At 42.0% G+C, this 13,650-nt stretch overlaps 1 protein-coding gene across 1 annotated transcript; it reads left to right on the top strand.

Moving 5' to 3' along the window:
• The first annotated feature begins 7,010 nt into the window (after nucleotides 1–7,010).
• LOC143132908 (uncharacterized) lies at nucleotides 7,011–11,566 on the top strand. The gene is made up of 2 exons (XM_076292732.1): nucleotides 7,011–7,333; nucleotides 9,836–11,566. Exon 2 carries the CDS (start codon nucleotides 9,848–9,850, stop codon nucleotides 11,564–11,566), a length of 1,719 nt encoding a protein of 572 aa, XP_076148847.1. The 5' UTR covers nucleotides 7,011–7,333; nucleotides 9,836–9,847.
• The last annotated feature ends 2,084 nt before the right edge of the window (nucleotides 11,567–13,650 follow it).

The following is a 13,650-nucleotide window of genomic DNA, read 5'->3' as shown; positions in this document are numbered from 1 at the left end:
CACAGAACACTGCGGACGAAATGTGTAGGCTATTAACTCGCATTTTCTTTAGCCAGACTTTCATGAAATATGCCCGTGTAGTGAATGTAACACCACCAGCTAAGGTCGAACGTCATCATCTTTTCAAGGCCTTTCTGGATAGAATGACTTCCTCACCTGAGGCAGCTATAATGAGATGGTGCAGTGCCTACTGTATGTGCAGTGCCCAAGCTGATGCTGCTGCTTCTGCTTCTTCTTCTTCTTCTTCTTCTTCTAGGTCCAAGTCTCATTAGTATTTTCACAAATCTTCAGCCTATCTGTCTAGCCAGCATGACTTCGCCTAAACGAAGCGAGAGCTAGGTTTAAATGTGTTGACATGTTAATTTGTTGGAATAAGCCAGACAGCTATAGACTTTCTAGCCCAAATTCAGGTTGGTGAGAATGTTGAAGGGAGCCATGCCTATTGTGTTTCCCCCCTATGCTTCCTTGAGCCATATGTTCCCAGTCTTCAGGATGTGAACTGACATCAAGCCATTGTCAAAGTCCCAGCTACCCCCACAGGAATATATGGGACCAGAAAGCAAGAATGGTTTGCTATGCACAATTTCATAGCCTTTCCTTTCTGCAGGGTAATGTCTCTGTGATGGCTGTACTAGTAATAATAACTAATAGTGATGAAAACCACAATTTAACATGTAATGTGCCAGCACAGTCCCGGTGTTCCAGTTTAGATGGTGAGCAGATTAACTGGTGATATTTGCATAAAATCATGAATATTCAACAAGACCCTGCCTACTTCTTCAGAGCGTTCAGCTCTGCCTCCGCCTAGTGCAGGTTCACATTTTCACGAAGTGTTTGCAAGTGAGACAATATAACGGATATCGCTGAAAAGATCACCTGTGTATGTCTAATACATGTCTGTTTAAGTATTATCCACACAAATATGACACATACTGAATGAATGGAAAAAAATAAAACTAGCGATCTAGCTGGGATTCGAACCATGCATGGACAAGAAAGTTAATCAGATAAGCTTCTACATTGTCTATACCACTACACTACAAGCCGCTGAAATTGATGCCAGATTTCTATGTAGCCTATATATTGAACTTTTAGTCAAAGTTAACACAGGTTAACATATGTGAGAAATATACGCCCATGTTAACTGGTGCTATCACAATTTAACATGGGCATATGCAAGCCTCAAAACAACAAAGTAGGTTCATCTTTGCCTCACATACCAAAACCTAACTGATGTAGGCTACAACAAACTGTCATGTCCCCACTAACACTTTATTCCATTTTGGGGGTTAATAATATGAAACATGTCAGTCATGTGCACAAATGATCATAACTTGTGTTATCTTAGTCTCGGTGAAGTTATGCAGTGAGCTGTCTAGTGATTTGAAGTGAACATATGAAACTTATTTTCTCAGAGTTAGACTTATAATTTGTTGGTCCTAATTTGACGACACAAAATGGTTATCATGGTAGCATATTTATGGATTAGACAACTTCGATGTAGCTAGAGAGTTTGATGACAGATGTTGCTGTTTCAGATTCCCACGTGGCCTAAATTAGTAAATATTTTAGCCTATTACTGCAGCCTATTACTGCTCAGCAGCCTGTTGCAAAACATTCACGTAGCCTAGATGTTTGCTATAATGAATATCTTGATCGATTGACAAATAAGCTGTCACAAGACAACATAGGCCTACACATTCATTTAATTGGAACACCATGCTATTGTAGAGATACAAAATGACCAGTGGTGTAATTGATTAACAGGGTGGCCTATTACTGCTAGCTTGCTATTTTAGTGAGCAGTTCGAGGCCCACAAGTGATCTTCATATTTTTTGCGCACGATGTGTGTTTCTGCACAAAAAACGAACAACGTCTGATGAGGTCATGCCAGTTTGTTACGGTTTGTGATGCAAAATTACTGAGGCAAATTCATCTGCATTATTCAAGGCATGCATTCGCTGTGTTTGCTCATGTCATAGGCTATCACCAGTTAACATGGACATCAGGATAGCTAGTAAGCTAGTACACTAGTCTACTAATGACAAGCGTTGCTCTCTGTGGCGTATTGGTGATAGTGCTTGGAACATTTTGCCTCAGTGAGACTCATGTTCGAAACCCAACAAAACCATCGCTGATTTACTTTGACACATTTCCTGTTTGCACAACATTTTGTGTGGATGCTTAAGCAGACATGCATTATACATGAACTGGTGATTTCCGCGTGTTTTCGGCAAGATCTTGCTTCATATTCTGTCGCCACTGTAGGCTTGTGAAAATGTGAATCTCCAGCACTGAAAAGGCGGAGGCAGAGTAAAGCGTTGTTAACAAGTAGGCATGGTCATGTTGAATATTCACAGATTTTATGCAAATATCACAAGTTAACCTGCTCACCATCTAAACTGGAACACCGGAGTAAACTGACATAATGCTGTGCAGCGCGTGTGTAAAATGTTGGCATTAACAATGTTATACACCATGTCAGTTGTGTCCGTATTCTACGGTTGCTGGAGTCATTGGAACCAGGTTCAACCAGAGTGTGTTGGCGGCACAGCCTGGAGCGGATGTGGGATGCTGGGGCATCAGGGCCGGGTCCGGCCCGGCATTGGAGTTCATGTTGTTTGAGGTGAGTCGATAAAACTCTTATCTGTTCCAAAGCAAATCTCTGATTTGTTACAATAATAAAATGTATTCCCCTCAGTACATCATCTGACTGTTTAAACATAGCTCCACTATTTGTTGTAGCTATTGAGGTGAATAATATCCATATATGAGGTCCATATTGTTGATCCCAGATTGGCGGGCAATGAAGTACAGAGTGAGTCCTGACTGAGTCAGATGACAGGTGTTGATGTATTTTTTTTCTTTCTTTTTTTACCTACCACAAATCTCCTCTCAAACGTCATCTATTCATGTATGAAAAAGCGGTCTTACAGGTCTGAATGTGACATCTAGGGTAGGGAAATGAAAGAAATAAAATAATTAAAAGTGTTTCATCCTGTTACTGCTGCCTAAAAAAAAACTATGAAACTATTTTCCCTATCTTTATAGCCTCCACACAGTTTTTCTATATTTAATTTAGCTTATTATTGTCAGCCCTGGTCCAGGAGTAATATGTAATACGTAAGAGTGAAATGTTCATCTCCCTTCAACATAATGGAAGATCCACTTTATTTCAAGCAGCCCCTTTTTTACACACATGTATCATAAACCACATTATCACATACACTAGTACTTCCCCAGCTACAGGAATGTAAGCAGAATCCTCCTGGAGATGCAAAACTGCACAAGTCTTTCTTTCTCTATTTCAAATAACTCTCAGAGCTCTCCTTTACAATTTAAAGTTTAAATACCAAACATGGGTAACACAGTAATATAGTCTCATCTCCATCAGATAATAACATTTCCATGTCTGGTGGTGTTCTACTGGTGCTGCTATTCAGTCACACTTTTCACTGACTAGAGTGGATGTTTTTCACAGATGAAATCTACACATTTAAGGCAGCTGCCCTCTGCCAGTGAACCATTTGCCTTAGAAATCCTACCCATGAAAGCTTCCAAATGCTGCATTTGAGACCATTCAGAACTCATTACTATAACGCTACTTAGAGTCCGTAGTGTCTACCGTCCTAGACAGACCCACCCCCCTCCACACTCGTGATGAGTTCTCTACTGTCTCCCTGGGCCCAGTTTTTAGGATAGCATAGTCCTGCTCACGCAGTCCCTGCTGGAATTCTTTATCTCCATTTGTTCCTGTCCTGATTTGATGCTTTAAGGGTCTGGAGAATCAGGAACACCCTGTTTATCAACATTTCACCACAAAGTTATAACCTACTAACAATAAAAAGCCATGTTTGGCATTCTGTTTCCCTGTCTGACAGTACATCTGTGTTTCATATATGATAATGCCCTAGTGATTACACCATCAAGCCCTCACCTTTTTTTTTTTGGTGATGATATACTGTATACTGCATGTTGCTGAAATATATGGTTTGTATCCCTTGGTGGATGTTATCATCACCTTCTGAATTGGGGTAGGAACAAAACACTTCTTGGGATGAAACTTTGTCCAAGCAAACTGGTTCAGGTCGTGAAAGGTTGAATGATGTAACTGCTTCTATAGGTGAAAGAGCACCCATAATGATTTTGATTGCTGAAGTTATTTTGTTCCATTTTTATTTTCTGGGCTGGATTTTCTATGATTTGTACTTGCCAAATCTACTTCTATCTCGATTGGATCTCCAGAATGTCCTACACTACCTTTAAACTCTGCCTTTTCCTTCCTCAGTTGAAACGCCCCAAAGACAACAGTGCTTATAAAACAACCAAGAGAGAGAGAGAGAGACAAAGAGAGAAAGGAAGGCAGTCTGGGATTGTACAGACATAACGGAGACAGATAAGGACAAACTCTGAGTGTCTGTGTCACGGCCCTGTTTCAAGATGGGTGTGTATGGAAGCCTCGTCACCAGCTCATTTCTGCTCTTCTTAATTATGGAAGCAGGTAAGTGAAGTGTAAGGACCTGTGTTTCAGTAAGCCTAGTCAGGAAATCAATAGAACAGAAGGGTGAGTGGAGAGAGATTGCAGACCTCTACCAATGAGTAAATGAAAGTGAAAGTGAGTTTGTTAGCAAAAGTGAAACTAAAATTGAAACTTTTGGATTGACCTGTTTATGGAAAGAAAACGTTGATTTTCAAGAAACTTTGTGGAAAGGAAAGGAAACATTTCTATTAGTAAGAATCCAAAAATTTTGGACCACGTCCAAATCAAGGTGTGAATTCACAAATTCAAAAGCCTCTTAATAGCCTGCCCTCCACCAATGTTCTACTCTTACAGTATGAGGACATTGTTATGTTTATGTTCCTATAGTGTGTTTTTGTAGAAGGAAAGTCATGCTCTTTTTTTGTAATTAATACTTTCTATGATTCTGTTCCTACTTTGACTTCTTGCAGGAGGTTTCTAATTACCTCACTGTTTTTTCGTTTTCTTGATTTTTGGCTCTCGGACAGAAATGTTCCACTAGGAATGTTCTGATGAATTGCTTGCATATTTTACAGGGGCAGAAACCTGCAACGGGCCTTTCATTGATCCTCCTCATCTGATTCAATATGGAGATCCAGCAGAGGCAGTCTGCAGTGCCCTAGACCCAACAGTCTGCCTCCTGGGATGGGAAACCCCTGTGGGCGCGAAGATGAGGGATGGCAAGGGTTACCTGGTCTGGCAAGTATCAAGTCTGACTGACTGGAGCCTTGGCAGTAGAATAAAGTGTTTCACAAATTCTGATGCAGGAGAAGTGTGTGAGCGACCTTAACATCACAATATACAGTGAGTTAAAGTTATGGTGCCTGTCTTTTAATTCAAATTAGTATTTGCCAACCATATATGTGTAGTATTTAACTATTTTTTCTGCCTTGTCTGGGGTGGAACATTTTATATGACACCCTTGATTATCTACATGGTATAAAAACATTCCATAAAATCACTTCAAGTAACTTCCATTCAGTTTTAAGTCAAACGGATGCCTTAGGACAGTGGTTCTCAAACTTTTTCTGTCATTCCCCACGTTTTGGACGTGGGGAATTTTCAATCTCCAACTGACCCCAATCATCCCGGTAAAATGGTAACGTTAAAATATTATTTTCGCATTTTGGTTCCATGTTACATTTCCCGCCTTGGTCCGCAGGATCTGATGATGTTTTAATTCATATGCTATTGTTATGAGGCGGTCCTGGCTCATGCTCTTTGTTGTCTAGGGTATGTTCAATTAAACTAAAAAGCCTACCGCAACTCGCAATCAACAGAAACAAACACAGAAAGACCTGAGAACCACCCTACACGCTAGCCTGGTGCACAAACTTGGAAGTAGGTCCTAACTGTGGTGTGTGTGTGTGTGTGTGTGTGTGCATGTCAGCTTGGCAGGAGAATCAGAGAGCGGTCACATACCTGTGGCATCCTCGCGCTCCCGGCCCGGTACTATGGCCAACCCAAGCGATGGTTCTCGTACACGTTCAAGTTTTTATTATAATTTGATGGTGCTTTTTCCAAAACCAAAATATAGTCCACAAATGTCGGCAACGTGTGGGGACAAACAGGCAACAGCTCCCGCTGGGCCTTCCACAACGAATCGCTGCCAAAACAGTTTCTCCTCCAAAAGGTTACGACAGGTGTTCAATTTACCAATTAGCCACAGGTAGTGACATCACTGAAACCCTGCCTGTAAGTCAGTGCTTGCCCTACAATGTGACCCTAACCTATCGTAACACTGGTCTGTTTATGACTACAGTATGTTTGTGTGTGGGTATTTTGTTTTGAATCTATGATCTTTAAAAAAGGAAGGCATTATTAAAGACAAAAAAAATCCCTTTTGTTCTTTGCGCCCCACCTGTCCTGTCTCTATTCCCCACTAGTGGGTTGTGCCACACACTTTGAGAACCACTGCCTTAGGAGCAGTAATATTGTGACACAAGTTCAAGTTCAAGTTTATTGTCACAAACATGATAAAGACATCACATCAATAGTAGGCCTACAACTTCACAGAGTAAGCAGTATTTAGATTTTAAAGGAGAATTGCGGCGATTTTTCACATCTAGATAGATAGATAGATAGATAGATAGATACTTTATTGATCCCCAAGGGGAAATTCAAGAATCTCTAAATTCAAAACATCTCTGCTTCTAAAGGTCATCGAGTACTGTCGGTATGAAAAAACCCAAAACAAATGGGTTCTACCTAGCTTGGGCAGCCAAAAGCGAGAGCTGACAGCAAGCTAGAGTGCTACACTCTGGGGGCATGAACATGAAAATGCCCCCAGATTGTAGCACTGTGACTGCCCCCCCACCAACAGTGACCTAGAGAAACAGAGATCTATGTGAAAAATCGCCAGAATTCTCCTTTAAGGGGTTGTAAGATAGCTGCAACATATGGTTATTAGAAATCTTCAGCTGCACAACAGTAATTTGAGTGTCACCTGTGTGTGTGTGTGTGTGTGTGCGTGTTTCTCACCAGAGCCTCCTGCCAGAGTGTCCATTCATGTTGTAAATGATGTTGGTGAGTTTGTTGAGGGGCAGCTTGTCCAGTTGCAGTGTGTAATAGAGGACGTGGCTCCATATGACCATCTCAGCGTGACATGGTTTAAAGGTCAGCAGCAGCTCTCAAATGCCCTCATCAGTAACACCACATTCTGTGGAGATAGAAGTGAAAATGTGACTGTGACACAAACACTAGAGCTCACTGCCAGCAGAGAGGACCATGGAGCCCAGTACAGATGTGAGGCCGAGCTCCAGCTCATCCGGTGAAGAGCTCAGCGCCCCTTTGGATTTCTGTGCTTTGTACATGTAAGTCTATCTTTCTCAGTGATGTTTTTATCAACGTAAAAGGATGTAGTCAAAGGGCATAAAAAAAAAAGGTTTGGTTCCTGTTGGTTGTCAGTTGAGGCCATGGGTCATGGACCCCCCCCCAGTGGCAATAAGGGATAGGTAGGAAATCAGTCCCTCCAGGATTTTGCGAGGATTTTTTGAGATTGTTGCGACCTAAAATGCCTGATTTCGCTTTTCTAAAAAATTGTGATGGAAGTTGCGGTGTTTTTAGCTGTTTCTTGCAGAGAAATTGCGGGAGGAAGTGAAAATTGCAAAAATAGTTGCGATTTTTTTTTAATTTAGGGCAATTAAGGTTAGTAAGACCAAAATCACACTAATCATCTTGATGCTTATTAAAAAGGATAAGTAAAGGTAAACAGTAAGGATTACAGAAAATCAAAGTAAGCTTACTTTATTTGTGTAAATGCTTTGACTGGGGTAATTCACAAAGCAGTATAACCTTTCGTAGAACAGTCCAAAAAAGACAGTCACCTAAAGAGATGGCATCATGTCATATGTTTCAATACATTCATATATTTTGTCATTCATATTAAAGGAACCATATGTAAGATTGTGGCCAAAACTGGTACTGCAATCACTTTCAAATTACTGTACAGTGGTGTATCCCCTCCCCCTCCCCCCGGACTGGCAGAGCTGGCAACCCGGATGCCGAAACACTACTGACTTTGTGATTAGTAGATAGGTGGAGGGTGGCCCATCAGGCCAAAACACAACATGACAACATCAGTTGAGGGCTGCAACTTCACTTTTTAAATGACAATATCCTGGCCGGACTACTGTTGTCAGTGATATAAGAATTTTAAATGAACATGATTTCTTAATGTCTAGTGACATATCAGGACCATTTTATGATTAATTGAAATACATTTCTTACATACGGTTCCTTTAAGTTCATCTCTTTTTAATAATTCATAGTCTGTGGCCTGCATAATTACTAATAGCCAGTTAAGTATCTAGTAATTTCATATTGATTTAAACTATTTGACTATACTTCTCTTTAATGTCATTACATTGGTGGCGTATGTCTAATTGACTGCCTGCCTCTTTAAGGACGTGAGAGTAGCCTAATTACATTTCTGAGTGGATTGGAAGGCTTGCATCTCACTGTGTTCGGCTACGACTGTAAATCACTTTTTGCATAGTGCATTACTATGTGGATGCAACTGGGAATGTATTCTATGACATTAGTTAAAATAAATGTTAAAAAAAACAACTCGAATGAAATCATTCTTGGATCACAGAAGAGGTAAATGTCTTGCAATTTTATTAATTTCTATGGTTTTGGTAGCACTACTCAAACTAAGCCCACAAGTTAGCAAACATGACATAAGCTAAAAGGACATCTCCAGGTAAACGTTTGATGGGTTGCGTTGCATAGCCTACTCAAATGTCAGTAAACCAAGTAGGCCTTAATTAACTTACTTTCATAGCCTAGGTAGGTTAGCAACAACAGGTTGAGATATGTAAGTAAGCAGATCATTAACGTTAGCCTTCTATTTATTGTCATTAAAACTGCAGAGGAACGTAGCCTACACGTTAGGGCAGTCTTTGGTGTCATATGCAGAAGGTGGCATCTGGCTCAATATTCTGCGCGAGGGACTGTTGTAGTAGGTGAAATTTCACGGGGAAACTACGATGATTGGTCAAATTTGCGAAAAAGTTGCGGTGTGCGAGGTCGCCCACAATTCGCGGGGATTTGGTGAATTTGTGTTAATTGTTGCGAGCAAAATCGCATTCCTGGAGGTAGGCTACTGAATAAGATGGGTGATTGCACAAATCCAAAACGATAGACCATTTGGAGAAACGAATGTCCAAGATTGAATTTCTGTACAAATAAGGGGAATTAGTGTGAAGGGAACAAAGTGCTACGAATAGATAACCATCCGCGGATGACCTAAAGAGGGCTGTAACCTCTTGGAAGTAGCTGTGATCGTGATTTCTAATTTTCACGACTTTTCATAGATCTGTTTATAGAAGGTTTTTTTTTAGATTTTTTAAAAGGTCTGCAGCGCCACAGAGTGGACATTTCGTTTTATTGTTTCAATTTCATATGTCATTGTTATCATGGGTATTTTCTCATCAACATTCTCTTCATGAATGAAATTATGACGTAATGGCGTCGTAGCTAGGTGGCCAAGCTATTACGTCACAATGGACTTGTGAGTATAAATTGCCATACCTGATTGACAGTAAACACAAACTTCTATAATCATTGGTGAACACATGCTTTTAAATGCACAGGAGATATTTGGTCAGATTTCAAAGCCAAAGTGAATGATCTATGATCTTGATAAACACTTTTCCCAAAGCAACTCTTCACAGAGAAAAAAGGTAAGTCCTTATGAAAAAAAAAAAAATCCTTACTGAAGTAGCAGTTAGGTAAGCTAATTTGAATATGTTCTGATTCCATGTGCCCTACAGGCCTACATTAATTCTTTCTGTGGAATTCCTGCTTTTTAGGCCTTCTGCAATATGAATAACGGTAGGCCACCTACTGGCAGACCGACTGGAGGTAGGCTCTTGCCCCGGCGAGAGAGAAGATCCTCCATCCCTGAGATGAAGGTCTTAAGTGACAAAAAGTTCAGTCACAGGGTAGTGATGCAAGAATCTGCTGGGCGCTCACATGTGGCTGGCCTGGAAGAGCCCACCAGGTACCCCCTGTTGCCAACGCACAGACGGCCTGGACCAATGCTGACCAATGCTGTTCCACGGAAGACCAATGCAGCTGTCCACTGCTGCAAACTGCCCCCACTTCCCCATACCCTCAACTTCCTCAGCCCTGAATATCCTGCGACTCACGCTGATGAGAACATCAAGATGGTGTCTGCTGTTACAAACAACTACAATATGGGGGTTGCTTCTGATGGACATCCCCAAAAGGTATTTCCCCTTCTTGTGGAAGAATCCAACATGGCAGCATCCTCTCTGAAGAACATCAAGAAGAAAGATGTCCCTCCGGTAAAAGGGTCCCGGAAGGCGGTCCAGCAGTCCACCACTGAGCTGATTAACAATGACAAAAAAGCTGATGCAGCTGCCCACTGCTGCAAGCTGCCCCTGCTTAACAACGATATTGAAGACGTTTCTGATGGACATCTCCAAATACTGTCTCCCCTGCTTGTGGAAGAATCCATTAAGACAGCCTCCACGGTGAGCCGCAGGGAGGTGACTCCTCTGAAAGACCTCAAGAAGAAAGATGTCCCTCTGGTAAAAGGGTCCCAGAGGGCAGTCGAGCCGTCCACTGAGCTGATTAACAACGAGAAGGAAGCTCAGACCAATAAGACTTCATTCCCACCTGCCTCAAGCCAGGATGTCGGCACCAGGAAGCCCCAGCCTCCCTCCAAACTGCCGGTTAGAAAAACAATTGGTCAACGCACACTGAACAAGAAAATGGCTGAAGTTGCCGCCAATGCACTACAGGTCCTAAATAAAGAGGTCATTGCTGATGTCTCTGCTGATGGAAAGACTCCAGATGCAAAGATTCCTGAGGATCTTGGCATTGTGGCTACTTGTGAGAAGAAGAAAGACCTCAAGAAGAAAGATGTCCCTCAGGTAAAAGAGTCCCAGAAGGCAGTCGAGCCGTCCACTGAGCTGATTAACAACGAGAAGGAAGCTCAGACCAATAAGACTCCATTCCCACCTGCCTCAAACCAGGATGTCGGCACCAGGAAGCCCCAGCCTCCCTCCAAAATACCGGTTAGAAAGACCATTGGTCAACACACACTGACCAAGAAAATGGTTACGTGCAGTTTTGGTGACTCGGTGGCTACCAGGATGGTACCCAGAGCCACATCCCGCAGCAAGCCGGAGGAGATCTGGGAGCGCAGAAGGGCAGGAAAGCACAGCGAGAGGCCCCTTCTCCTGCAACGCAAGGCAAAGCTGCCGGGCAGCAGGCGGGTGTCCCAGTCCCCCACTCTGCTGCTCATCACAGAGGTGGACGAGTGCTCGCCCTCAAACTCTAAGGCCTCATCACCTGCCGAAACAGAGAGTAGCCCTTCTGCCACCATTCAGCCACGCCCTCCAGCTGGACCCCGCCCACCAAGATGGCCAAATAACAGGCTGACCCAACCGAGGAGCCAGAGCACGTTTGGATTTAGAGCGTATGAGGACGAGACTAAGGAGGATGAACAGGACAGGCAGATGCTGGAGGCAATGCTCTTGCCATGGTTTAGGAGCAAGAGCCGTGGATCTTGAAAGGATCAGCGGCATATTCTCAGTGCATTTACAATAAAGTGTTTAACACACACCCAATAACATATTACAAGCTGTTGTGATCTGGTTTAAGAGCAAGAGTCGTGGCTTTTGAAGGGATCAGCGGCATATTCTCAGGGCGTTTGCAATAAAGTGACACACAACCAATTTACTTGTTGATTATTTACAAAGTGTATGTATAAACATTTTACACATACAGTATAAAAAAATCTGATTCGTATCAAAGGATCTGTCTGTCATGACAACAGAAAACAAGGTAGTAATCAGAAATGCATGACCAGAGACTTTATACAGCTGAATTAAGGTCAGTGGTTTGGCTTTGTGATTACAAGTAATCATGATGACATACAGTAGATTATCTTTTCTTTTTATTTTGTGCCATAACCAATGTTATAAAACTAACACCACTATTTGTAGCTGTGGAAGATAAATAGCTCTACTAATACAGTCTGTGTTGGGAGTAATGTAGTATATGTAATGGAAATAGTTATTTAGAATATAAAATATGAGTAACTTTAGGTACAGCTCCAATTTAAATGTAGCCGTGCTAACACCAACACTCAGTTGAGATTGAGAATGGGTCGGGGGAGCCCTGGTTCACTTCCGATTTCCAAGGGGCATAACTAACACAATGAAATCAAACATTAAAATTGAAAGCAGATGTATTATTTACCAAATGGACCCTTGTTGCCTTGCACTTTCATCTGATATAATATGGTGATATGCAGAATTATTTTTTCTTTTTAATTCATATAATTTTATCTAAAGGTAATGTTGGTTTGTGATGTTTGGGCTTCTGCACTTGTTCCTCTGTCACAGTGTAACAATGTGGTACTATGTGTAGTGTTGGGGTGGCGAACATTTCCTGTTTGTATTGTTATGCTTTGCCTCTGATGACTGGGATCAGCCTGTTATTTGGCTGTCTTGGTGGGTGGGGTCCAGCTAGAGGGCGTGGCTGACTGGTGGCAGAAGGGCTACTCTGTGTTTTGGCAGGTGATGAGGCCCTAGAGTTTGCCCTATCATGTTAAGCGGTGCTTGCAACATAATGTGAAACTAAAATCTAAGATAATAGACAATTATGATTAAAGACAAACAAACACACAAAATGCACCACATATACAAAACCTCCGGAGTAGTCTACAAATCTGTCGTTGCATAACAAATCAGTGAACGTGCTGGTAGGCGTTTGACATGACGTTTGATGGATACGGCGGTTGATAGGAAGGGAGGTTTTTGGCATCACTCCCACGCTATAGATAAGTGCCAAAAAATGCATTACAATATGGCTGCCGAGTAGAGGGACTTGCGAATTAGGACTATGTAATGTGTGGGTAGGACAGTGGTTCTCAAACCTTTTCACTTTTGAGGTGGGGAATTTTCAAGCCCCACTTGATCCCATGAAACTGACACATGTGTTACATTTCCCTTCTCGGTCCACTGGATCAGATGTTATTTGAATTCAGGCGCGCCTGCAGGTGTACGTCCGTACGCACTGTGCGTACCATCAGGCTACTCAACGAGAGAAAATTTCCCTTGTGTGTGTGTGTGTGTGTAATGTGTATTCACACCAAATTGGCCCACCATACCTTCCCAACTATGCACAGTATCCCATTAGCTGCATGCCATCGGGCTATTTACAATTTTCTATTACGTGACTTAGTGAACACGTTATGAAAATTAACGTGCACACATTTTGTTTGAGCAGGAGACAGAATATGCACGCAGGCACGCAACTAGGCTACTTGTTTTCTTTTACTCGGCTATCTGGTTATCAGCACACAATGTTGAGCTAATTCACTAACTCAATACTTATCATGGATATCACAAGTTTAAACAACGAAAACAGAAAGTATGGAGGCAGCAAAGCTAGAGGGGTTATTCCAGATGGGCAAGAACAAGGTAGGCAATTGGTGTGCTTGTCAGAACGTTAGACTGCATTACAGCTGTTTAAAGCCAGACGTCACGGTACCCTAGAACAAAACAAGGTAACTTTCGCCTGTATAGGGCTGTATCAAGTTGTCCAAATGAATAGGTCATTGTAGACGTTGTTATTGTATTATTGCATG

The sequence above is a fragment of the Alosa pseudoharengus genome, unplaced genomic scaffold (genome assembly GCF_046254945.1).
Source record: "Alosa pseudoharengus isolate Yale_2024_CS ecotype anadromous, Long Island Sound unplaced genomic scaffold, YU_APseudo_1.1 YU_APseudo_1.1_scf_19, whole genome shotgun sequence".
Classification (NCBI taxonomy): domain Eukaryota; kingdom Metazoa; phylum Chordata; class Actinopteri; order Clupeiformes; family Clupeidae; genus Alosa; species Alosa pseudoharengus.
Note: the sequence above shows the minus strand (reverse complement) of the source record. Positions and strands in the feature narration are given on the sequence as shown.